Genomic DNA, 27,915 nt, shown 5'->3' with positions numbered 1-27,915 from the left:
ATAATATAATTAGATGGCTCTGCTTCTAGAGAGCACTCGTGGTCAAAGAAATTATACTTTTTAAATTCTCAAAGTAGGAAAAATAAAAATCATTCTCATAAAATCTGTAATTTCTGTAGCTACTTTGCAGCTATGAACAAACACTACTGTTCATGAGCTCTGACGCCCTCCTGTGAAGTTCCCTCTGCCAGCCCCAGACCCTGGTTCCCAGCTAGACCAGCTGCATTTGAACACTGGAGCACTAGGCTTAGTAAGATGCCTAATTTCTGAATGAGTCCACTCACACCAGGAGGACAGTTTTGGAATAAGATGTTTTATCTCAGGGGTCTCTCCTTGTTACAAATGCCAGTTCCAACTCATGAATTAAGAGAGATGTTATACTCGTATGTCAGGAATATTGTTAAGTCAGCAAGCCCTGCAATTTTCTCCAGCATTTATGAAGAAACAAAGCCTTGATGTGATGCATTAGCGTGTGGCCTAGAAGGTGGTACAGGAGCTGAAACCACAGCTGCGGACTTGGAGGTCTTCATGGGTCTGGTATGGAAGGGGTCTCCCAACTTAGACAGGGTCAAGCATCCAACCTCAGAGAATTAATGGAATACTTGTAGCTATGGGTAGAGATTTTGAAGACAAGCCTGGACTAGCTTATTCCTGTCTCTTGTTTAGGGCGGAGAGTTGTTTCACATCTTGCCATCTCTGCATCTACAATAGTACCAGGCACATAGTAGGTGCTTAATAAATGTGTTGATTAAATTTAAATCAACACGCTTGAGTTTTGCAGGCTCAGACTTTCTGTTTTTAATTTTTCCTAAAATGGCGTATCTCAATTTGGGTTCCCCTGAGCAAAGGCTCTGACTGCAAATAGTTTATTTGGGAGGTGATCTCAGGAGACACCAGTAGAGGAGTAAAGACACAAGTAAGTAGAGGAGAAAGAAGGCACAATAGAATTTATGATCAAGCAAGTATCACTGTGCACAAATATGCCCCAGTGAGGGAATCTGGCAGCCAGTGTAGAAGCTGCATTCTCCCACTGAAGGGTATGGGGCTTGGATATTGATATATCACCTCTAGCGTGACTGGTGAGGGAAGCATTAAGTTCTAAACACTTATGATCTATAGGCAAGCCCACAACAGGCTTCTGTGACTGGAGAAAGCTGTCAGGCAAAGAAACACTGATGCTGGTGATTCAAAATCCAGCCACTCATAGGAGAGGTAAGGGTGAGGGCATCTGGCCGGGCACCAACAGGGATAATAAAATTTGCCTCTTAGGTTGGGATGAGGTGTAAATGAACTGTATTGACATGAAATTTTACTCTTTCCTGCCCTGTACCTCCATTTACTGAGAGTTTATTCCTATAATGAAATAACATGAAGAGAGTAAGTTTTTCTCCCCAATGCCACATAAGGCAGAACACCAACCAACCCAAGCACATCTACACACATACCAAAGGTCCAGACAGCGGTCACAGCCTATCCTTGAGAATTGACAATGCACTCCAGCATATTAAGAGCTCAGAGAATCCTTGAAGTCAAGAAATTCTCTAGTTAAATTAGTATTTTCCAAACCTACCTGACATAGACTGTCTTCCCATAATGCCTACCAACTTTTGAATAGTGCAAAACTCCATGAAGCACATTTAGGGAAAATTTTACCAAGGAAAGCATTCTATAATTGTCAGCTCACTCCCCAAATTCTGCTAACAAACACGGTCTTTAGTTCCACTCAGATCCTCTGATTTCATCCTTCTTTGATGATAAACTCAAACCCTTGATGATGATTCCCTTTTTATTTCTCACTCATACTGGTGTTAGCTTTATGTTTGAATGGTTCTTTGAGATCTAAGTGTATAGTTCATATCTCCAAAGAAAGGGCTCACTGTAATCTGATTGAGATTGGTTACTGGTTATCATGTCATACTTCTTTGATAGACAGCATTACCTACTTGATGGGAAATGAGTGAGAAGACAGATAATAAACTGACAGATATAGAAAGACAGACAGAGATACATACATACATACATACATGAATGGATAGATACATATAGACAGATACATAGATAGAATATATCTTTAATATATACTAATAAAATACTTACATATATATATAGATAGGTAGCTATACAGTGATAGCCAAATAGAGGTAAACATAGATGGATAAATATCTATCCATATATATATATCCATTTATCCATAGAGTTAGATAAATACTTGTTCAATCAATATGTCCTGAGCACATGCTAGGGACAGGCATTGCTCTTTGAGCTGGGGACAAAGAACTGAACCAGATAGGTAGGATCCCAGTCCCCCCAAGGAGTGACAGTTTAGAGGGGCAGACAAACTATACAAATAAACAATTAAACAAACAAATAAATAAATACAAACTGCTTCATGTGGACACAAAGGACAGCCTTTAGGGGGGCATTCAGATTGTGTGAGCAGACCAGGCCTTTCTAATGAAGTGACAGGTCCCCTGAGCACTGAAGGGTGGAGGGTCCCCCACAGAAGCAGGAGCAGGTTTCATTGCACAGAGGGACAGTGTGTGTGGAGTTCTGGGGCCAATAAAAGGCCAGGGTGGGTCAAGGTAAGTAGGGCAGGGAGATAGGAGAGAGGCCACAGAAAGAGGTAGGACCCTACCAGAGCAGGCCTTGTGGGCCCTGAGATATTGGTCTAAGAACAAGGAGAAGCATAAAAGAGCTTAAATTGGCTGAATGACATGATCAGAATGAGAGGATATAACATTTAAAAGGCTCCCTGAAAATGACAAGGAGGAAGATGAGCATAGATTCTCTGAGTCTGCTTCCTCCCTGCTACTTACTGACCTCCAAAAAAGTACAATTCATTGATAATAGCAAACACATATAGGGGGTCAGGAAGCTTTCTAAGCATTTTTAATAACTAATTTCATCCCCATGGAAACCTAGATGAGGAAGCCATTGATGTCCCCATTTTACAGATGTATCAACTAAGGCCAGGAGAAGTTAAATAGCTTTTCAAAGCTCACCCAGTGATGGAGTCGGGCTCCCAGCCACAGGGAGTATCTCCACTGGGACAATTGGAACTGAAACAGTGAGAAGCCGGGCAGAGGCAGAACCCGGGCAGGGGCAGTACTTTGGAATATTTAACTAAAACTAAGGCAGAGCCTCCCTGGTGGTGCAAGAGTTTAAGCACAGCATTGTGAGGCTATCTGCAGCCTCTGCAGCACGAGTTCAATCCCTGGACAGCTACGGAACAACCCACATGGTGCAGAAGACCTCTCCTATCTCACCTGCTGCTCCCCTCAAGCAGTGTATTTCAGTCAGTCTGCCTGTTCTGCTCCCCACTCTGTCTCTGGTGAATCCTCTCATCCCCCACACCTCTGGTCTGTACCCCAATTCTTGTATGCATAAATAAATAAATCTTTAAAAAAAAACACTAAGGCAAAAGGGGAACTACAGCTCCTGGAAGAATGTTAGAAAGCCTTGACAGAATGAAAATAATAACATAACTAGTAAGTGAGGGGAAAATGTGGAAGAAATGTAAATTTGGTGATTTTCTCTACTTCTGTAGCAGAAAGCTCACCTGCATTACATCAAACTATAAAATAGAGTTAAGAGAACATATGATTGCACTATCATCATATTTTCTAATAGTTTTTTAATATTTCTCCAGTTATTTTCTCATAATCATGCCACCTCTGAATCATGTCTTAGGAGGTAAACATTACTAAAGTTTAGCATTTCCTTCATTTTTCTTTAATTTTTTCCTTCTATGTCTAAATAAAATTAAGTGAACATTTCTCCTTTTAAAACAGGATGTCTGAAGTCATTTTATATAAATTTCTATTTGTCTAACATTCATTTCATTAATCCATAGAATAACGTCGAAAATGATTTTCTAGTTACCTAAATTTTTCAGTTGTTTGAGTTTTCATTTTCTGTGTTGTTTCCATTTCCCTTAAATGACAGTGAGTCATTTTATATAAAATATGAAAGAATTACTTTCAAAATATATAATTAAGATGTCCAGACATCTTTTACTCTAGCCTATAAAAAATAAAATCCTCTTTGCATTGGAATAAATTAGGAACTTCCTTACCTTGTGGGGTCTGGAAGTAGGTTTATGGTTTCTGGGATGCAAATGCACCAACTAAAAAGCAAAGCCCCTTATCCTGCCTGGACTCAGGCCAAGTTCCTCAGTGAGGGCCACTTTCTGGGAGGTTCTGAGCAGGACACTGCAGAGTCCTCCAAGCCCCACTGCCTTTAATGGGAACAGCATCCTGGCATCTTCTCAGGGACCACTGCAGTAAGCCCTGGCCTCTGGTCACCCACAACACAAATGCCCCAGCAAGGTCCTTCTGCTCACAGATGAACTCCCCATCCCTTCTCATTGATTCTGATGCTGTGAGCAAGGAAGGGGGCTGTGGAGAAGGTGGGTATGAATAAATAGAGAATTACTATTCTAATCTAGAGAAATACGTGTTCCCATAAAAGGAATGTAAACAAGTGATCAGATTTCTGACAGGCTCAAAGAAAACAAACAGCAATAACTAGAAAGAGAGAATGAGACTGAACAAAAGAAAATAGATTTAGAGAGAAGTTAGTAGAAGTCCAGTCATCACCCTCAAGAGCCTTCTTGGAAGTAAAAGAGCTGCAAGAAATGAGGGGAAATCGAACAGACAGAGTCAGAGAAAAACAATGACCCTGGTCATTAGACTGGAATCAGAAGATACAACATTTCCTTTGATCTTCAGAATAAGTCCCTTGGGCAGCAAAGGCAATTGGTCCTTTCCTTTTTATAGGTGAGTTGCTCAAGGTCAACGAGACTGGCAGAGGCCCAGCTGGCCCACCGCAGGTCTCCAGAGTCACATCCAGGGCTTTTCTTGCCTGATCACTGAGCTGCAGTGACTCCTCCTCTCTCCCTTGTTTTTTCTCACAGAAGTGAGATCTGTAAGAATCTGGCATTCCCCAGAGCCCCTCCACTACAGGTCTGAACCTGCCCTTAGCTCCCACTCTTTCTAGATAGGTAACCAGTATCAAAGTCATGCTGTCCTGAAAAGCCTGATGAAAATCCCATTTCTGGTTTAGCTTCCCAGGAAGGAAGGATTTTTAGTGGAGGTCAAGTTTCTGGCTCATGTTTAACGGAAGCCAAGGTCAAGCTTTGGTAGATGCTCGAGTATAATTTCAAGGGAAGATGTGGGTTCAAGATGACAGCTCACTTTGGGGAGGGAGGATTCTGGATATTGCAGCCTGACCAGCCAAGGTAAGTATAATAAGTAATCCTCATCCCTCCACCCCACCAACAAGAACTGTGCCAAAGACCTTGACAAACAACACACGGCCCCTCCTATCCATGCAGGTTCGGTTCAGATGAAAGACATTACACATTAAAAGTAACAATGCTTTATAAACTTTCTGTTGTGTTGAGTTTTTTCTCCATTCTTTTTCAAAGCAACTGGCTTGGTACATAAATCACACTGTGTGCTAGTGAATATATGACACAGCTGTGAATTACAAGGTCATAATTTTACCAGCAATTTTAGATGCTGTCGTAAACCACCCAAGGTCTGAAGAGAGCTCAAATACATTTTGATTTTTTCCTAAGCCCCCAGAATGGCATTCTAGGGCAGCTATTAAAAGATACTCCATTTCTTGCTTTTGTTTTAAAAAATAAATAGTCCTATAGTAACACCATTCCCTCCCTTTCTTTTCCACTAAACCGTCTCATAGCCTTTCCTTTTGATTAGTAAATTACTGAGCATCTAGCTTTAGATAGGTGTTCCTGAAGTCTATATGAGAAATATGAACTTAGCTTGGGCTTTAGTTAGAAAACTTCCCACCTGCGCCCAGGACTTGCCAAGGGCACACATACATGACCTTGGATCACGTGGTCCTAGCCCATCTCCAGTGGAAACATATTTCCTGTATCTTCTATTACCTGACATTCTTCCTCCCTTCAGCTTGTGCTAAACTTGCTTTCCCCCAATTTTTAAGCCTTTGTTCATACACAAACACTAATCCAGTTGACTTGCCTCCTTTAACTAGCAATGTCCTACTTCAGACACCACAGACTAACCAAAATGCCACTCCTTTTAGGAAGTCTTCCCCAACACCTCGAGATGTTGTTTCTCTGTCCCCCAAAGCACTACACTGTCACACTTAGCCCAACACTGTAGATTTTATTGACTTCTCTCTCCTCCTGAAATGAGTTCACCAGCCTGTGTCCCATTTCTTTTGTTCATTCATTCACGAATTAATTCAGCAAATAATGAGGGTTCCTTTTAGTCATCTCACTAAGATATAACATAGTGCCTGGAACATAATAGGTGCATCACAAATGTTTACCAAATGAAATAACAGTGAAGTGCAGTGGAGGGGTGGGATGGGTACATAGGTGGGTGGATTACACCTATGTGCATCTGTAGGGAGTGATCAAAGAGAATGACCGTAACAGGTAACAGAGCAGATTCCCATCCAGCTCTCCAAATTTCCCAAAGGGCTTCAAATGTCTTCCTTCCCTGGAGAAAATCCACTCCAGCAACTTTCAGCACCACTAAAGATCTATCAGCTACCTCCACACCCAAATACTCGATAACAGCCACACTAGTATACTTATTGGCTCCACAAGCAGAGGGAAATTTCCTTCCCCTACTTACCCTATTCTCTGTCTGGAATACACTTTACTCTCCACTCAGTTTAGTCAAATTCTAGACTTGCTTTAAGGCTCAATTCAAGTCCCATTCCCTAACAAGTTCCCGCAACATAGGCAGCGGTCCCCACTTTCAGCTCTCAGCACTGAGTGCTCTGCATATGTGGCTCCTAACCAGATAATACTCACTCCATCTGGACATATTCCTAAGCTAATTTATCAACACTGAGAAGGCAGGGGCCCGCTAGCACCTGCAGATCACAGTGGGAACAGGACTGCTGTAACACTCCTATCTCTGGCCCTGGCTGTGCCACCTACCAGTTGCATGACATTGGGGCAATCACAGATCTCTTCAACATCTTTGTTCACATTTGCCAAACTGGGGAGGACAATAACACATACCCAAGGATTTAATAAATGCAATGGCCTTGGCAAAATGTTTCCATGCCTTTGAATAGCGGCAGCAATGTCATGAGTCCTTCCAACATAGATCAATAAACTCCAACAGTACCAAGAGGTCCCTGTCTCTGTTCATCATCGCAGTCCCTCCTTTCCTATGTTACATACCCTTGGCACTGAATTCCCTTTCAAATTAAGAAATTAACATTCAAGGAAGAGACTCAACTCATAATGTAGGTCTCCTTTGACTCTCACCATGAAATACACACAGGAAGTGGACACACTGCTCTTGACTTAGAAGCCTGTTTTTTTAGGAGGCCCAGGCCCTCCAAGACTTTTTCATGTTCTCTGTGTGGCCAGTCACACAGAGCAAGTCACAGATTTAGCTTGCATGGCTTGTTGATGGAAACATTGTCTACCTGCTCCACAGTCCTTGCCCACATGATAGCCTTCAAGGACAGAGGCGTAGGGAAGTAAATAACAGCTGTTTTACTGATGCCTGAATTTATTCACTCAAGCCAAGGTGAGCAGGACAGAGAGGTTTTTCCACTTAGACTCACTTGTCTACTCCACCGATTTTAATATTAGTAACTGCATTGTGCCAATAAGAAACCTAATCGGAGAAAGTCAGGCATACTAGATACCATCATTCAATTACTATCCTACTGAATTGAACTCAATAATAGATGGATAGATGGATGGACGAACAGATGGACGGACAGAAGGATGGATGGATGAGATGGACAGATAGCAGACAGACAGAAAAGGTGTGTCTCATGTAATTAATGAATAAATAATGTTAATTACACCAAAAGTAAAAAGTGTGTTTGTATGCATTTTAATACATACCTTCATAAGTTTACTCTTCAGTGCTATTACATAATTGTTTATTCACTCCTCTGTTATATCTACTGATCAAAGAGTTTAAACTCCCTTTGTAAAGAAGGCAATTTGAATTCCCATATCTGTCACTAAATTAAGCTACTCTAAGCCAAAACTGCATCTTGCATTTCACAGTATATGTGTACCACATGACAAGCACAGCACCACTATCAAAACATCAGTTGCATGAATCATTTATTAATTTCATATTGCATACTCTAATTCTCTCTTTTCTCTCTCTGCCATGTTTTTTTCTGATTGTACTGAAATTGTTATTAGGGCCTCCCGGTTGAGCGCTGGGCTGCGAAGCTGCCTGCAGCCTCTTCAGAGCTGGTTCCATCCCCGGCCTCTGGCGAGTGTCCCACATGGCGCGACCGACCTCTCCTGCCTTGCCTGCTGCTCCCCTCAGCAGTGTGTTTCGTCAGTCTGTCTGTTCTGCTCCCCGCTCTTGCTCTGGTGAATTCTCTCTCATCCTTCTGACTGTACCCAGTGCTTGTATAAATAAATAAATAAATAAATCTTTAAAAATAAATAAATAAATAAAATTGTTGTTGCTTTGGGCCTAGTTAAAAGCACCCAAATTGGCAGTCTGGATGGCCCCATTCTAAGCATCCTTTTATGTAAAAATAATTGTAATTTTAGGAGCAAGGAACTGTAAAGCTGACTGCAATTATTCCCCCATGCAGATAGTTCTGTGGACCCAACCATTAATAAGAAAACAAAATCTCTTAGACAATTCAGTTTATGCTAAGGTCATTTTTCTGAAATCCCCGAAAGGATTCTGAAATATTGCAAAATTGTTGGTGAAAGAGAAAGAAACCACCAGCTAGAGTAGAATAGATTACTGAATTGAGACAGGCCAGAAGAAGCTCAAAAAGAAAAATATTATGCCAAGCCTTCCAAGGATCTAATCTCACCTAATTTCTATTTTTAGTAATATTTTCCTGGACTACTTGAAATTGTCAGGGAATAAAATAGGGGGAGTTTACTGTGTATTGATTACAATGCAGAGATGATCTAGGTCTCTAGTTTAGAACAAGATGAAGACAGGGAAGATCCCAGCCAAATGAGAAGACATGGGAATTCCTTTCTGTTTTTCTCTCTAATCTCTAAGGGAGCTATTTAGGAATTCACTGTCTGTCACCAATGGGCAGAGAATGAGGAAGAGAGAACTAGCAGAAAGGTGAGACAATCACTCCACCAACACTGATTTTCCAATCTGCAAATAGGGAGCATTCAAGACAGGCTGTGATATTTGGAAAGTGTAGTCTAGAAATCTCTGATTAATTTCAGAGTCTTTTGCATAATTAATTAAATGGACTGTGAGGTTCTTATTTACTACATCCTTCAAAGATCTGACCTGCTGAAGACCATGATCTTGTCTTTATACCAATGACTAGTCATCATTTTGCTTCCAAAAAATGTTGGTCACACCAATTCTGTGTCCCCGAAGTAAGTAGTAATCACTCCTGTCTTACAGATGTAGAAATTAAACCTCACCAGAACAGCTCCTTAAAAATCACCAAAGGTTGGGCCTCCCTGCTGGCGCAGTGGTAAAAGACAGTGCTACCAAGCTACTGCTAGCCACTGTCGTACAAGTTTGATTCCTGGCCAGTGGCCAGGGAGAAACCAACATGGTGCAGCAGACCTCTTCTGTCTCACCTGCTGCTCCCCTCAGCAGTGTATTTCAGCAGATCCACATGTTCTGTTCCCCACTTTCTCTGGTGAATCCTCTCACCCTCTTCCCCCGCAACTCTGGCTTACACCCCACTTCGTGTGTGCAAAAATAAATACATCTTTAAAAAAATAAAAAAATTCCCAAAGAAAGCACCGGAGACCCAATCCCAATCCCCGTCTCCTGAGACTTGCTTCCTTCATTGTGTTCTATGCAAATAATGGTACCATGAGAGGGGAGGCATCCAAGCCAAGTACCAGTCCTTCCAGAATTTTACTACTTCCTTCCCCCCATCATGCCCATCAACACAAAGTCTATGAGGATCTTCTCCTTGTCTCTTGATTTCCCCCTCCTCTCTCTAACCTCTGCTGCTGCTTTAATGAACCCAGGTCCTGAAACTTCTTCCTTAGGTTCTGAAGTGCTCTCAAGTAGTCCCCTAACTCCCACCTGACTTCTCCCCACAGGAAACTTTTTACACTCCTTCCTCTAGATTACAGGATTCTGGAAGATTTTCAGGCACACAATTCTAACACCAGATTTTCCTATTTCAAACTCCCTCATAGCATATCCCACACCCTGGTAGATATGACCCCTCAGGCTTGATACAAGCAACACCGTCTCCATGACGTTCTCCTGTCTTGAACATAAATGACCACTTTGTCCCCATGCCAAGTGTAGGTCACTTTACTGTATGTTTAACAGTTTTTATGCATACCTTCTCCAGTTAAATATTAAACCATCTAAGCATAGATGCTGTGTCTTATTCTAGTATATGTCCAGTATCTAGTACAGAGCCTGGCACAGCACAGGCACTTGATAAGTGCTGAATGGATGAATGAAGCAATTGAAAGCTTAATGAAACCTTTGCTCTTAATGCTTAATCTCCAATAGCAAGGGTTGGTAAGTTTCAGCCTGGGGGCCAAATCTGGCTCATTACCTATTTCTATATTGTTCACAAGCTAAGAATGTTTTGTACATATTTTTACATAGTTTTCAAAACTACTGCAGTAATATTTTATGGAATATGAAAACTGGACGAAATTCAGATTTCAGTGTCCATGAATAACTGGAATATGGCCATGCCCATTCTCTCACATACTGTCGATGGCTGTTTTCCTGCAATGAAGGCAGAATTGAACAGTGGTGACAGAGACCAGATGTCCCCCAGACTCCAAAACACTTATTATCTGGCCTTTTACTGATGTTTCCTGATCCCTATCCTATATAGCGGAATTTGGGGTCTCATCATTTTGTCACCCATTCCATTGTGCACTCAATGGATACTTAAGGAGTATCTACCATGGGTCACTGTTCTGCCAGGATCGAGGGACAAAAACAGCCAAGAAAGGTACCTGCATGATGGAAGTCAAGTTCTAGGTTGGGAGCAGGATAAAGAGGCTAACCAAATGATCTGAGAAGCGAAGTTTTGAGAATGGGCTAACCTCCCTTTAAACAACAATGGTTACAATTATTATTAAAGGTTGTCAAATCCGTGCTCAAACTATATAGTGCAAAGGTGGCTCTCCCTTCTCCTTTCTTTCTTTTTCTTCACTGAGAGTCTTCATTTCCCACCAGGTTTCTCTTTTGGCTTGCCTGTGACCGAGAGCACATAAAGCCTTCTTCATAACCCCAGCACCTGGGACAAAAGCTGATGCTTGAGAGACACTCAGTCCTCACGGTGGAATAAATGAAAAACTTAATCAACTAGTAGAAGAGATGTGAGCAAATGACTTGGCATCCAAAGCCTCAGTTTTCTCATAAGTAAAAAAAGGCAGGATGTTCCCAAGTGCTTCCAGTTTTACTCTGCAATCCCTCCTGTCCTTAGAGTCGGCCCCCATCTGGCTTTCTGATTCATTTCCGTGGCCAGAAGGCTGCCTCCCTTTGTCTCTGCAGCCTGGTGCATCTCGCCCTGAAGGACACATGAACTCTGCCCAAGGCAACACAGGCCCCACCAATCAGCGCACAGATCACTGCTGACGGTGAATATGGAGTCGGCCTTGGGGTTTTATCCAAGGTCTGTTCAAGGTCTTTGACATAAAGGGCGACTAAGGTGGAACACGACAGCATAGAAGAGCGATGGCACCGGCTTCATAAACTGTCCCACTAGAGAGAAGAATCATGAAGAGTTTCCTCCCACACACATTTTAAAATTGTGACTGCAACATGGGTGGCTATTTTAAAACATATATATACAAGCTAATCACTTCCTCTGCCTCCCCACCTGCCCACACACACACACATACATACTACTGATCAGTTTTGAAAGACCCAGGAACATAAAGTGCTCTGGAAACCTGATTCCCGGATTGTTTTGTAACTGCTCTTTAGAAGTGGTGTTTCCTTTTGTTCTCTATTCACTGTGGAAGTAGTTTGAACAAAAGCCCATTAGCACCCAGAGGTCCTTTGCTTTTTTGCCCTGGTAAGTGCCTGGTTCTACAGCCCCCATGGCCAGGTGGCTCCTGAGAACCTCGGGTGCGTCCTGGATTCCTACAAGCCCTGAAATAACAGGATAGAGGACATGAATGCATTTTCTCCTGGCAAGCCCCAAACTTTTCATGGGGCAATGCAGCATCCAGAATTCTGCTTCTCCTTGTGCCAGATCCTTCCCATCTTTTTTATTCCATCTCAACTATATGTATTTATATATTTTTTAATTTATTTATTTATGCGTATAAGAACTGGGCTACAGGCCAGAAATGTGGGGGGTGAGAGGAGTCACCAGAGACAGAGTGGGGAGCAAAACAGGCAGATCCACTGAAATACACTGCTGAGGGGAGCAGCGGGCGGGCGAGACAGGAGAGGTCTGCTGTGCCATGTGGGCTAGCTCCCTGGCGGGCCAGAGATTGAACTAGTGTTGCAGAGGCCGCGGACAGCTTCACAGTGTTGCGCTCAACCCCTTTTGCCACCAGGGAGGCCCCTCAAATATATATTGTTGCAACTTCACTGAAATGAAGTCCAGTCAGAGTCAAAGGAAATGACAGAAATGTCATAACAGGGGGAGAAAAAGAGTTTCTCTTCTTAAAAATGAGTTGGTACAAGGAATGAAAACTCAGGATAAAAATATTCACTACTTTTTTTGGTTTCTTTCATATTGCGCTGCATCTGCTAGGCAGCTGAAAGCATATCACATGAAATGCTCTATTATCTTTCCCAGAAACGACCTTAGGGACCCACCCAATGGTAGTGTATGGTAATGTTATGCTAACTCCCCTCTCTGGAGGGAAGAATGAAATAATAACACCACACTAACGGGGCATGTCCTCATTTAAATACGGTAGTTCTGGTTCATATAGCAGAGCAGCTATATTGGGGTACACATATTATGACTACACTCAAGTTTATTAATAAAGTTCCTATTTCTATTTAGGTTTGAGAAACATATCTATTCAGAATCTGGGCATCCTTTCATTTTTGAAGCTGACAGCTTGACACACAGAAAGGAAAGTGACAGATCACTTCAATATTTCTTTCCAAATCAACTCAATCAAAAGACAGAAGAAAAATATTCTACTGAGCTTAAGAAGATTACAGAAGCAATGGATGACAGCCTTTCACTTTAGTGAAACAGGAAACATCTTCACCCTAACATCAGGTCAGTTCTCCTCCTGACCTGCCTTGGAAGACCACTGAGCTTTGGGTTTGGAAGGAGAGGTCTCCTTGCACGCTTAGCCTGAATGCACAAGTTTACTTTTCACAAACTTACATATTGGCCTGACAGTTGTATTTTTCAGACTTTGCCACATAATCTGGGAACCCTTTGAGGGAGGTGTTAGCTAGTAAGAGTCAAGAACTGACCGTATCACTTCAACCACAGTTAATTAACCAGGACTCCAGGAGAGAGTTCTAAGGCTGCTGTTTTTCTTCCCTGCTCCACTAGGTGGCAGAAGTGCACAGCAAATCTTTTCAGAACAGTAGCCAGGAAAATGCAGTTGTGCTGAAGTGTGGGATTAGGGGAGCTGCTGGGATCTTACAGCAAGAGGAGTGGCACTTAGAGCAGGTCAGTGCAAGGAAAACCCTGTGACATCACATGAGCCACAGGTCCTAGTTGAGCCTGGCTCCTTCCTCTCCACAACAGAAGCCCTTTACCAGCCGGAGAGAAGCAAAGGCTGTTGGCTAAAAGTGAAGAAAAAAAAAAAAAATAGGAGGAAATCCTAAATGTGCACTTTGCTCCAGACACCATAAATGTTTGAAAAACATTTTCTAACCCAGGTCGCAAGTTCAAGTTATAGTGTTTTACTTGAAGTGCCCTAAAATATTCCCCTACCACATTAAGAATTTTTATTTGTTAATGGACAGAACCTGTTTGTTGTTGTCAGCAGATGCCAAGTTAAAGGCTTTATGATGATATTGGACAATATATGTGGTAAAAAGAAAAACTGTCTAAGATGATCATTTCCTAGAGTGAAGACACCACAATGTCCTTGTCTCAGGTAGAGAAATAATGCAAGTCATTGTGATCAGAAATACTGATCTAGATGAAGAGGGGAGGGGCAAAAGGAGGAAAAGGAGAGGGGCGAGGAAGGACAGGAGGGTGGAGGGAAGAGAGTACAAAACAATAGTGGACTTTGAGAAAATCAGCCAAAGATGAGTAAGAGGTACCCTCTAAAGAGGTGTATGCACTCCACTCATCTATTTTTGGGCATTTGGGGTTGTTTCCATAGCTTAGCTATTGTAAATAGTGCTGCTATAAACATAGGGGTGCAGGTGCCCTTTGGAATTAATGTATCTGTGTCCTTTGGGTAAATTTTTACCTAGGAGTGGAACTGCTGGATCATATGGGAGCTCCATCTTTAGTAGGTTGAGGAATCTCCACACAGCTCTCCACAGTGGTTGGACCAGTTTGCACTCCCACCAACAGTGCAGGAGAGTTCCTTTTTCTCCATACCCTCGCCAACATTTGTTGTTGCTAGATTTTTTTAATATGTGCCATTCTCACTGGTGTAAGATGATATCTCATGGTAGTTTTGATTTGCATTTCTCTGATTCTAAGTGATGTTGTACATTTTTTCGCATGCCTGTTGTCCATTTGCATTTCCTCTTTGGAGAATTTTCTTTTTAGCTCTTCTGCCCATTTTTTGATGGGATTATTTACTTTGTTTTTGTTGAGTCTAAGATGTAGTACATATACACAATGGAATATTACTCAGCAATCAAAAAGATAAACTCATGCAATTTGCAGCAACATGGATGGCACTGGAAGGGATCATGCTCAGTGAAATAAGCCAGAAAGAAAAAGAAAAATACCAGATGGTCTCACTCATAGCAGGAATTTAGAAACCTAAATATGAAACCAGGAAAAAGACTAATTATAATAAAGTAAAAATCAACAAGCAACTATAAACCAGAGACACACTACAGGGGTGGGGGAGGAGGGAGCAGTATCAAAACAAAGGGGGGTGGGAATTGTATGGGGACTATAACCAAGATGAAAATGCATACATTGTGCAAAAATGAAAAATGATGTAAAAACATATAAAATTAAAATAAAAAGAGAGGCGTGCACTCACCAGGTGGAGACAGCCTTTACGTGGTATGCTTCACTCATTATTCTCTTTCTGTCCCTTTAAGCATTTGGTTTGCAACCTGCGGTTTATAGACTATTTTTCCCACAGTAGGGGAAAGATGGTTTATTCACAGTTTAAATTCCAAGCTCAGCACAGCAACTAACAAATTATACTTGCTTTAAGGATTGTTGAGTGAATGAATACATAAAGGTAATGATAATGATAACAACGGTAATATTAAATAGCATTTCTTAATTCAGTCTCATGAGGAGAGCTCTTTTAAAAATTACCAAAGGAAGCAGCAGAAATTAAAGTGGGTAAGACACCTACAAAATGAAATGTAAGCAAGATTCATTTTATCTCTTCCTAGTTGCCATTATAACATACACCATTTTCATTTACATGTCTTATCTCATTAATAGTGTTTTTGGAGATTTCTGTTCTCAGCACATATAAGGACTAGTGCGCAACAGTAAGTACCTAGTACCCAGTAGTAATTACAACCTTATGCTTTGATCACAAACACCTCAGTTCAAATCCTGATGCAATGCTCACTGATGTTACACAGCTAATGACATCGTTCACCTGTCTAAGTTCCAGACTCTTCTCTCTATCTTATAGAGATATTAAGAGAATCAAATGAGATAGGTATGTAAAGAGTTTAGTACAATATGTGACACATATTAGTAGTGGCTATAATCACAAGAGCGAAAATAAGATTTTATTGCATTAATATTCCTTTTCTAAATGATTTCAGAGGGAAGATCACACCCAATTTATCAAAACTGAGTAATTTGTTAACTAATTGAAAAACATTGCCAGACATTTAGAAGAATGTAAAATAATATACAAGGCAGTTACTAATCTGGAGCAGTGGTCACATCCCAAACTTCCAGTGAAGAGTCAGACAGAAAATATAAGCTTTGTGAGCTGCGGGTCTCGGTCTCACTGCTACAGTCAGGATGTGAATGAAAGAGCATGTGCCGATAGAATATATTTGGGATGGAAGTGGCTGGCAAGTACACTAGTTGATGATAGAAGAAGAGAAATTCACAGAGCAAGACAAAAAGGGAGAAATTTACAGAGAGGAAAGGGACACTGGGTAAGACTATAAAGGACACAGTGAGAGTAAATTTTTACAAAAAGGAAAGGCTTGCTGTGCTCCCAGTCTGGCCAGGGGCCAGAAAAGGTATCTTTTTGTGAAGTGGGTGGTTAAATTCTTATCCGACTTAAAGGGAGAAGCTGAATTTACTGATTATGATATGGGAGAGGGAATGGTACATTATTGGTATTTGCATTTATTTCAGGTAATGCAATGTGTTTCATTAAAAACTGACATCTCCCTTTCAGCCATTATGTGCTCTGACTTTTATGAGTAGGCCTGGATCTTGGCCTGGGCATCTCAGTGCCACCAGGTAGGCTGACTGGGAAAGAATACTTGTTTAAATAAATTATTCTGGAGGTAGAGAGGGGTCTGGCCCTGAGATAATCCCTCCCTGGAGGAGGAAGCTGAGAGACCCTCTCCTGGGGTCAGGGAAAAGATGGAACTGGGCTTGGGGCCTCTTCCTTCCCCTCTTCTTCCCAAATCTCTAACAGACCATTCTCTTATTTCCTCAATGAGTCAACTTCATCTCAATTCCAGGGAGTTTTGGAAGAGATACTGGCTCTGGGGGAAATATTAGTGACTAACACATACAAGCCGAGATCCCCACTCTCTCCAGTAACTCAGATTTAGAATGACTTTGAAGGGGTTACCTATGGGACATGAGAAGTCTTTCTAAAGAGGGCTCCTCTGTTCATGTTGAAATTATAATGTGGAATTTAATATGCTTGGTATATCTGAAAATGTAAATGAGTCATATTTTAATTTCAAAAACATACTGAAAGGGGATTACATCAATAAAGATATTGATGTTTTAGTGCACAAAAAATAGAAAGGTTTACTGGAATGTAAAAATCCTGGGCACAGGCAGAGCAGACACTGATAGAATTCAAGTTCAGACTCACAGCAGGCTAGACCAGTGGTTCTCAAAGTGTAGACCCAAAGCTGTAACATCAACCACCGCACTGAGTTACTTAGGAAATTCTCAGGCTGCACCCTGGATGTACTGAATCAGAAACCCTGGAGGTGGTACCGCACAAGCCCTTCAGGTGATTCTCAAACAGGCTAAAGTTTGAGAAATATTGTTCTATATAGAATATATAGTGTCCATGTCCTAAAGGAACTTTCCTTAATTATGACCAGCGTCTGACTCAATAGATTTTGGAAGGAACTTAATGCCTTTGCTTCTATTTTTTAAGTTTCTCAGTCAGGTACTCAGGTATGTTTCTGATTTTATAACCACCACTGAATAGGGCTTCTCAACCGTGGGTGCACATTGGAATTGGTCAATGTCACTGGAATTACCCATAACTGATGGCTGGATTCCATCCCAGCACTTCTGATGTACTTGGTCTGAAGCATAGTCTGCCTAGGGAAAGGTTTCAAAGCTCTGCACGTGATTCTAATATACTACCAAGTATATTATAGTATACACTAATATACCAGTGCATCGAATATATACTTTAGCATGTATAAGGATTACCTGGATAATTAAACCAAATTCCTCAGCTCCATTTAGCTTCCAAGATCAGACAAGACTGGGTGCATTCAGGGAGGCATAGCCATACACAGATTTTCATTTCTAATTAACTTCCAGCAGGTGATGGGCTGGCCTGCAGACATACTTCAGTAGAATTCTCAAAAAGGAATAGGATTGCACTTCAGATATCTGAAATCTATTTTGGGTTGGATGGCTAACTTTCCTCTGAATTTCCATATACCTATTTCTCTTCTTTATAAAGTACCCACACAAATTATCAAAGCATTAAAGGCCAGATCTGTGCTTTCCTTATCTTTGGGGTGGCCCTAGGAATTGGTGGCTTGCACATAGTAGGTATTCAGTAGTATAAGTACAGTAGTATCTCAGAACTGCTTCCTGGTGTTTTCCCTCAATCCAATCTGCCAGTCAGGTCAATCCATTATGACATTGATCTCAATGGGAAGAATCAAGGCTTATATTTTCTGAAGATGATGTGAAGGTAAGTATACATCCAGTCCTAGAGATTTAGGTTACTCGAGGAGGCTGTTCCATTAATACCCCAGATGAAGTACAGCCATCTGGAGGGGTTTTGGCATCTATAAAAACCTACTGCTATATTTGTTCCTTGAAGACATTCATTTTAAGATGTTATTTCCAATTTGGCATCTAACAGAGCTGTGCAAGTCAATGAGGATTTAGAAACTGCTCCCTTCAGAGGGCATCTTATTTAAAGAATGTCTCTGACAAAACAATATCAAGGGAACACAATCGGAAATCTCTTATAGGGGAATCATTTCTCTAGAAGCAGAGTCAGCTATAGCTGCTACCGGAAGAGTAATCAGCTCCCTGAAAAACATCTAAACTTTTAGCATTCCACTCTGCTGGGGCTGCCTTCTTCAGAGCCCAATCACAGAGACAGAACTTAATGAGTTCATTTCTCTTGCCACTACAGCAATTCAGTTTCAATGCTATTCCCAAGATGCATGGTGCCATTGAGTTTCTCCCTCCTCTCTCTCCCCCCAAAATAAGATAAGAATAGAGCCCATAATCTCTAACATGATAGTATTGCAAGATAGATTATTTTTATTTATTAGGCTACTCGTATGAAATAAACCAAGAAGCTCAGAAGAGGGAGCTAGTAAAAAGGAAAAACAAGTTTAAAAGGTTAAAAAAGTAATTTAGTGAGTTATAGAAATTATATTAATGCAATTTTCCCCCAAAATTGATTGTTGCCTTTCTTCCTAATTTCCTTTCTCACCTGGGAGTACCAATGAAATTGTTAGAGTCTATCGGCCTTTTGTCAGGGGACTAGAGCAAGGAGAAAGCTGCATTCAGTATTTGATCTTACCGCACAAGACTATCAGACTAATTTATTCTATATGCAACTATTATGGCTAGGTAAGTTTATGAGAGTTAGCATAATACAGTATAAAGGAACTTGGACTTCTTAGGTAGATTGCTAGGGTCCAAAGTCTGGCTCTGCCACTTACTCATTATATAACTCTTGGCAAGAAACTGAACTTCTGTAGGCCTCAGTTTCTCCATCTATAAAATGGGGCTAAAAGTGACATCTACTTTATAGTGTTGTTTAGAAGACTGCCTGAGATAATTATATGCACATCATACATATATGTACACACATGCACTTATAATATGACACATGCAACACTACTGTGGTTATACACTTAGTTTCTCTTTTTAGAACATTATCTTTCTCCCTCACCCCACTCCCAAAGACACCTGGCCCCTGAAAAGGAGATTCACACATTACTACTACTACTATTACTACTACTGCTACTACTTCTACTACTTTTTAAAATAAAAACACTGACCACAAGGAAGGTTCACTTAGAAGGTTTGGGGAAGATAATCTAGAATTTAGTTCTGAAGGTCCGGTTGTCTCATTGTATGTATATATGAAACAGGTGACTTCTGGTGACACTCAAAGGGCCCTCCTCTGGACTTTGGGCATTGTGCCCAGGAACCCCCTTGAGGGGCTTAATCTGACACTAGTCCAGCAAACTCCATGACTGTCCTATAGGGGGAACCAGAGACCTTTCTTTCAGAGCCCAAAAGGCCACTCCAGTTGCAGTGAAGGTCCCAGGGAAGAAATTGCAGGGGATAAAGTCTCAGTTATCAAGCTATCACCAGCCACTGTGGCTTGATTTTGAACCCCAGCCAGGGAGCTAACCCACATGGTGCAGCAGACCGCTCCTGACTTGCCCACTAGCCTTAGCAGTGTATTTCAGTAGATCCGCCTGTTCTGCTCTCTACTGTCTCTGGTGAATCCTCTCACCTCCCACCACACACACTTCTGGCCTACACCCCAGTTCTTGTATACATAAATAAAAATAAAGCTTAAAAATTAAAAAAAAAAAACTGGGGCTAGAGCCAGATCAGGAGCCTCTTTTGTGGTTTTTTTCATCTGTGTGTGCTTCTCTGTGCTTTTTTCCTACCGACGTGTTAGGTATATTTAATTTTAAGTTTGGGTAAGGTGGTGTGGGGTTTCATCCTAACAGTGTATTGATGCTCTAGTCTCTAATTATGAGTTATTTACTTGTTTTAGGCATAAACTCTTCCCCATGAGTACTTTGACCAAAAATCAAAGATTCCTCTGTGTGCAGGAGTGTCCTGGAATTACAAAAAGTAAAAGTTCATAGTGTTCTCTATCACAAGACACATTCTAGAGCAGTGTAGCCCAGCATAACTTTTTATGGTGAAAATGTTCCATATTTGTGCTGTCCAGCACTGTAGCCACTAGCCACATGGGGATACTGAGAACTTGAAGTGTGGCTGTTATGACTGAACTCCTGAGCTTTTATTTTCTTTAACTTTGATTAATTTACATTTGCACAGTGAAATGTTGCCTCATGGCTAGCATACTGGACAGCACAGTCTAGACTGCAAAGCTTTGCTACTTAAAGCACGGTCCCTATACCTGAGCACCAGCATCACCTGTGAGCCTGCATAAATGCAGAATCTTTGCTCCCACCCCTCATCCTCTGAACCTCCACATGGAGGTTCCTGGCGTTTCACTAGGAAACCCTGTTCTAGGGAAGGATTAGCTCAACATTTCAGTTCCAAGATAGACACACATGTATCTCATCTGTACTGCACTTTAGATATAACAGAGGAGTGTTAAAAAAATGCAGCCCATGGGCCTCCATGGTGGTGCAGCGGGTTGAGCCCAGCACCGTGAAGCTGTCAGCAGTGGAGATACCACATATCATGGCAGACCTCTCCTATCTCACCCACTGCTCCCCTCTGCGTGTATTTCAGTACATCTGACTGCTCTGCTCCCTACTCTGTCTCTGGTGAATCCTCTTACCCTTCCGCACATCTGGCCTGTACCCCAGTCCTTGTATGTATAAAAAAAATCTTTAAAAAATTATTTTAAAAAAATGCAGCTCAGGTCACCCTTTCGCCCACTCAGAGTCTGATTTAACTGTTTGGAGGTTTGACCAGAACATGGCAAGTCTGAAAAGCTCTCTGAGGGATTCTAATGGGCGGTCACATTTGAGAACTATCCCAGCAATGCTTAGGACAATGATTCTCAAAATTGGGTGAGCACCTGGATCACCAGGAAGGCTTGTTAAAGCACAGATTGCTGGATCCAAGTGCTTGTTAAAGCACAGATTGCTGGATCCAAGTGCTTGTTAAAGCACAGATTGCTGGATCTGAGTTTCTGATTCAGTGGGGCTGAAATGATTTCTCAGAATCTTGATTTCTGTTAAATGTTTAGGTGAAGCTGATGCTGCTGGTCTTGAACCACACTTTGAGAACTGCTGGCCTAGTCATTTTTAAAGCATGGTCTCCAGAATCAGACTCTCTTTGGCTAAGTACTAGATCTGCCACCAAATGACCTACCAGGGAAAATTACCTAAGCCCCAAACCTCAGTTTCCAAAATTGTAAAATGGTACCAAAAGTACTTAGTTGTTGGGTTGAATATGAACTCAGATAACACCTATGAGATACTGAGATCAGGTCCTGCTCTTAATAAGCAATTGGGACATGTTCTTTATTATTATTACTGTAAGATTCACTCCTCTATTCAGTGGGCACAAGCTATGCACCGGGCACCATTCTAGCATCTGGGACACGGCAAATAAACAGATGGTCAAGGGCCTGGCCACACTGCCATCATGGAACTCACACTCTAACTGATGGCATAAAACAGACCAACAATGCTGCTCTGATAGCACGAACCATGAAAGCACAGGAAGGAAAGGTCAGAGAGAAATCATCCCAGTGGGAGAATGGGAACCTGCACCCAAGAGGGGGAATTCCAGCTGTGCGGTAGTGTGGTGAGGGGCGCCACCATTAGGCAGGGCAGGACATCACTCTTGCTGCAGCACAGGGAAGCTGCAGGCTGGTGCAGCAGAGGCCAGAGGTCGAAGGGGAAAGGAAGGCTGGAAGTCACTGCTGGATGCCTCTGCTTTCTGGCCAAACCACCCTCTATTTTTTTTTCTTCTTATTTTGTCTTGATTTAGTTGTCAGGAAAATCGGAGAGATGCACTGTGAGGACTCTACCTGCTCTTTCTGGCTTTGGAGGGAGTGGAAGGGGAAACAAGCCAAGAAATGTGCGTAGTCTCTGGGAGCTAGAAATGATAAGAAAATGTAATTGTCCCTAGAGCTTCCAGAAAGGAGCAGTCCTGATGCCACTTTTAGCCCAGGGAGACCTATGTTGGACTTCTAACTGATCTACAGAACTGCGTGATAAGAAATTTGTATTATTTCAAGGCACTGTATTTGGGGCAATTTGTTGCTACGGCAATAATACATCCTTCTTGCAGGGTTGTATGGCCGATGCCTGGCACATAGAAAAGATGCTTTCTCACCTAGGAAGGGATTACCACTCACAAGCACCACCATCCTCTACACAGAAAATCCTCTCTCCTTGGAAATGTTCGCCAATTCCCAATCTGCCTGTAGACTCATCATCACCAGCCTCAGCTGAGCTCTGGCCTCTGGCAGAAGTCTTCACAAATTCTTCTACCTTCCCCCATGAGCTCTTTCTCCTCTGAACTCCCACAGCCCTTGCAGCCCGAACCTCACAATTGGGACTTAATTACATGGTGGGCAGTGTCACCAGCTGCTGCTGCATGTATGTTTATTTTGGTTCTGTAACTATATTGAAACCTTGGTCTCAAACAGAACTGTGTTTTGTCCTTTTGTTGTTATTGTTTTTAAGGACCTGTATTTTTCTTTTACAACCCTGCTTTTATTACCTTTTGTCACAAAGGGGACAATATTTATAAGGTCTATATTTATAAGCAGATATCCTAAATCATTTTCATTGCCCTGTGACTGGAGACTAACTCATTTTTCTATTTTCAGCAGAGCTTTCTATTTTCTAGGAGAAGTTACTGAAGGGTCTGAGGTCTAAAGCCAGGTCTCACATGGCTGTGAAAGCAGGTTCCAAGATTTGGGGCTATGTTTCCAGTAATTGTGGTTCTTTAAGACACCATGATGGCATTAGCCAGAGAGAAAAGGATGGTGGTGGAAATCCTGGTGATGCAAAGAAATTGGTGGCCAAGCATGTGCTACTCTCATTCTAGCACTGAGAACACAGTAGGTGCTCAGCAAAATCCCATTAGATGACAGGTCAATGAGTACATCATTATTTTTTCTCTACTCTTTTCTTTTAATCGCTCAGCATGAGCCTCAACAAAAACATCTAGCAAGGCACAGCTCATGGACCTATCTAGGGGCTATAGTTCCCAAAAGAATGAGACAAGCAGACAAAAGAGTTCTCCCCAGAGCATATTATTCAAGTCTCAAAATAAGATACATCTCTCATTTCAAGGTACATTTATTTTGGTGAGGTAGGATAAGGATTTTGTGAGAGAAACAAAAATGAATAAGCTGGTGTGTGGGAACAGGAATTAAAATAAGCAGTGACTTGCCGCCTGCCGACGTGGATGTCCTCACATCCCGCTGCCTTATTTTTGGTTCCATTCTGGTTTGTTTTCTTCCCCAGTGCTTGAAAATATGATAGACAAGTTGGAAGAGAGGCTGGGCTAATCATCGCGCTGTTGTTTATGCTCGTACCAGAAACACGGTACATGCACTTTACTCACGTTCCCTGGCTGAATCCCCACTAAACCCCTCTGAGGGCAGTGCTGTTATCTCCACTGCACAGGTGAGAGACCGAGGTTAAAACAGGTAAAATAACCACACCTCAAAGTCAACCAAGGCTGAGCCACCCCGTGAATAGATGTGGTGCAGCCCAGAACTTGGGTGGCATCCACTGGGCTCTACTGACTGAGGACCTGTGGACACTCCCAGTCTCTCTCTCAGGGGAAGCAGGTCGGATGCCCCAGCCACAGAGGTACCGCGTAACTCTGGAGACACCATACTAGCTCTACCTGTTTCTCTGGTCCTAATGGCAATTTTAGAAACTGCAGATGAGCAGGGAAGAGTAGAACAGAGAAGAGGAAACATGAAGATGTGTGTCTGAAATAAGATCCCGTCCCTTTTCTTCCCTGCCTGCCTGAAGCAAAGTCCTCTATTTGTAAGAAAAGATGGAGGCATGCCAACACAGAGCAACAACATCGGCTCAGTCATTCCCACCCAGTCCTCAAAATCCAAACTCTTTCAAGGATACAGACAGAGACGAACAGCGTAAGAATTAGACAAAACATCAGACCAAATCTGAGGTAAATGATCCTTTCTACTCCCACTTTAGCAGGAGCATTTACTTCTCTGAGCCTCACTTTCCTTATCTGTAAAAGGGGAAAAATAATTATTCCCTTATAGGTTTGCTCTGAAGATTAAGTGAGTTCAAGTATGTAAGGGCTTATCAGAGTGAATAAATACTAGCTGTTATATTAACATACTATCAAATGCACAGGAGGACCCACACAAAAAAGTAAACAAATAGTGTGCTGTCTAATCTGCAAGCAAATATAAGCAATGAGAACTCAGCCATGGTGTGGGTCATGTCCTGAGAAAGGTTAAGGGCAGGGGGCATCATGTTAATTCTATCCTATCTCCCCACCATGCCAGCGATGGCACTGCCTTCTGCCTTCAGTGGGACTCAGGAAGTGCATGCAGAAGTTGGAGTTTCTTCAGTTCCCTGAAGCTTCTCAACCCAAACCTTAGCCAGTAAAGGCAGTGCCTTCTTATTTTCCAAGAGAAGGGCAGCTCTTCCTGAAAAGTCCCATTTAATGGGATTATTCATTCAACTTTATAAGCCATCCCTCATGGGAACATTCATCTTATCTCTGGCAGCTCATCAGCACAATCACTGGTTCACGATGTAATAACCCATGTACTAAATCAGACACGGGGACCTTCTGGAAATATTATTATACTGAATTCTCTTCCTTAACAGGAAGACCAGGTTTGTATTTCATCCAAAGGTCTTATTTACCAAAGAACCGACACAACTTCATTAAAGGTATTTTCTCCCACAAGAGAAGAAAGGTCATTTTGTTATTGTTGTTTCATGCTCCGAAAGGTTGTTGAACTGTTCTCAGTTTCAATAGCACTTATGCTTCCTAACATACTCCATAATTTAATTATTAGGTTTGTTTGTATTTCCTATTTCCCACTGCAATATCAGAGGGCAAGGCATTTGTCTATTTTATTCAGTATTGCTTTCCTAATCACCTGGAATTAGTGCCTGACACAATTTTTCCACCATATTGTCCTAGTCCTAACACAGGAAGTGACCTTCACATCAGAGACAGGAAGTGATGTACTGAGCAGACACAGGAAGTGACATGTGAACAATATAAACACAGCATTAGCAAAAGCTCTTCCTTTACACAAGCAGCAAACTAGTCTCCTTCAAAGTTCTCCTTCAAGAAGCATCACTTCATTGTGCCACACGAAGGGTCTCATAACTATGAATAAACCATGCGGGACTCACACTTCTTAAAACTAAAAAGCAAATAGATACTAATTTTGGCAGCAGACCTGGGAAACCTGAACCAGCTACTCAGAATGTTGGCCCTGTCCCTTTGGGCCAACAGTCCTGACTCTTTTTCTGAATGAAAAGTGATACAACTATGAGCACAGAGATCCTGGCCATGACAGTGATGACCAGCAGGCTTCAACCATGATAAAACTGCACCACCTGCAGCACTAGCTGTGCAAATCCTTCTGAGCTGCTGCTCCCAGAAGAACCAACACCATCAACTTCTAAAACCCCAGTGGTTGTTCACATTAATATACAAACTATTCTTCCTGTGGGGACAACCCTCTGAGCCAGCCCAGGTTCTATATTTCAGCCACATCCAGGAACTAGCGAGCAGAAAGGAAGAGATCGACTTACCAAGCCAACTTCTGTTTAAGTACACAGACACAAACACTGGAGGGACTGTGAAGAAATCGACTACAGAGTTCACTTCCAGCCAGAACCACAGCTTATCATTGGCTGCAATAAACTGGGGAAAAGAAAAAAAAAGAGAGGGGAAAAATGAGAAGCAGGGTGCTGGCATTCAAACGATATGCTCTTTTGCCCAATGGTACGTGTTGATTTTTCATGCGGGTCTGAGGGTGATGCTGTATTCTTCTCATAACTACACTATTCACCATGCTATTTGTCTTAGGGTTTGGATACAGACCCTTTTCTAGAAAGTGACTATGTTCCTACCCTGTTAGCCTTGGAGAAGGATCAGGCAGTGCATTTTTCTGTGGTTTCCACCAGCATCACCAGGGAGGTTGAGTGATCCCACCGTATTAGACTCTCTAATATAAATGTAACTGTAAATAAAGCATATAGCACACCCACACACCTCTGTAACCCTCATTGTGTGCAGCTGCCTTAATAAACAGGGTCCAGCATAAAGACTCCAAGCCCCAAGTTCTGCCAATCTGCCCCCTTCAATTGCACCCTAACAACTGTTCTCTTAAGAACCAGCTAAGTGAACACTGATAAACAGTATTTTAAGAGTAGAAATCTTTTCTTTTTTCCTATTTTAGTAAACAATGCTATCATGTTTGAAGAGAGAATGAGAAAACAGTGGGCCAGTTATTCAATCCCCACTACTTTTTGGAACAAAATTAGCATGTACTTCAGAAAATGCTATACTAAGGGAAAGGGCTCCCTCACATTGAACATCAAAATGTGGATCTATTGTCTCCCTAGACAACCCTGGGCCTCATCCTGCCTGTATGAGCAGACACCAATGGGGAATGATCCGGGGTACCCATTCCACCCCTCCTTGTGACACTGAGCCACATGGTCCAAACTTACCCGCAAGCCAAAGTAGAGAAGGAAGAACACGTTGAAAGCCATGTCGATCTGTAATGTGAAATCTTTGTAGAAATTCTGGCAGGATTCTATTGGGCTATTAGACAGGAAGAAGAAAAAGCAAGAGGTAAATGAAAAGCATCATCCAGTCTTCCACAATGCTGTGCGGACGTGGCGCTCGGGGTAGAGGACAAAATGAATGATCATAAAATAAAACATTTGGTCTTTCTACCCTCTGTGATAATCAAGCAAGCATTGCCAAGGGGTCTTTCCATTCAACCATTCAGTCTTTTGTTCTTTTATTTGTTTTTGTAATTATATATACATACATGGTACTTTATCATCATTCAACAGTTGAGCTAAGAATCTAAAGAGGATCATGCAGGCACCTTGAAGGAAGGACAAGCAGGAGAGACCACCCAATTCCTTAATTTCATATTAACCCTTAAAGAACTGACTTCTTTCTTTCAGAGGACACACATCAGCGCTAAAACAGTCCCTCATACTGTTGTGCATTGGAAGTGGAGCCCATTTTCAATTGAACACAGGGGCTATGATTTGGACCTTTTTCAAAACCATCAGTTGATTGAAAATAAAGGGCTCAGGAGCATCTCCAGAAAGCAATGGAGGAGAGGATCCTGGATGATGTTCTGGTTAGACTGAGTCTGGACTTTGTGCATAGCATTCTGGTCCTGGGAAAGAAGCAAAGCCCAACCAGTCAAATTCAAGGTCATTAAATGGAAATGTTGAAGCAGTACTCTAAGGGTTAATTGTTTTTTTTTTTTTTTTTGGCATGCAGGTTAATTGGCTTCGTGTGTATTAAGCAGCCAATGCGAACCCCCAGCACACTCTACTTTGTTCAAGAGTAGGCAGTTCAAAAGGGTACTACTATACAAACTGGTACATGGCTTCCGTGTGCTTTCCCGCGTCAAACTGATCAGAGGATCAGTGTGTGAAAAGTCCCAAGGTTTGGGCTGGGTGGGAAGCAGGAAAGCCTCATAAGCATCTCAAAGCTGTGAATGAAAAGTCATAGTATACTGTTATC

The 27,915-nt window shown here is 41.9% G+C and overlaps 1 protein-coding gene across 6 annotated transcripts in view; it reads right to left on the bottom strand.

Annotated features, from left to right (window-relative positions):
* The window catches only part of KCNMA1 (potassium calcium-activated channel subfamily M alpha 1), a gene marked incomplete at both ends in the record, with an annotated part of 673,962 nt that overhangs the window by 240,592 nt on the left and 405,455 nt on the right, over nt 1–27,915 (bottom strand). For all 6 annotated transcript variants that reach the window (XM_084245122.1, XM_084245124.1, XM_084245123.1 and 3 more), the window contains 2 exons: nt 25,950–26,061; nt 26,874–26,967. In XM_084245122.1, coding sequence (XP_084101248.1) covers nt 25,950–26,061; nt 26,874–26,967 — 206 coding nt within the window. The remainder of the gene's footprint in view (nt 1–25,949; nt 26,062–26,873; nt 26,968–27,915) is intronic.

Source organism: Talpa europaea, assembly GCF_964194135.1.
Source record: "Talpa europaea genome assembly, chromosome: 10".
Lineage (NCBI taxonomy): Eukaryota > Metazoa > Chordata > Mammalia > Eulipotyphla > Talpidae > Talpa > Talpa europaea.
This window is presented reverse-complemented; position numbering and strand designations above follow the sequence as displayed.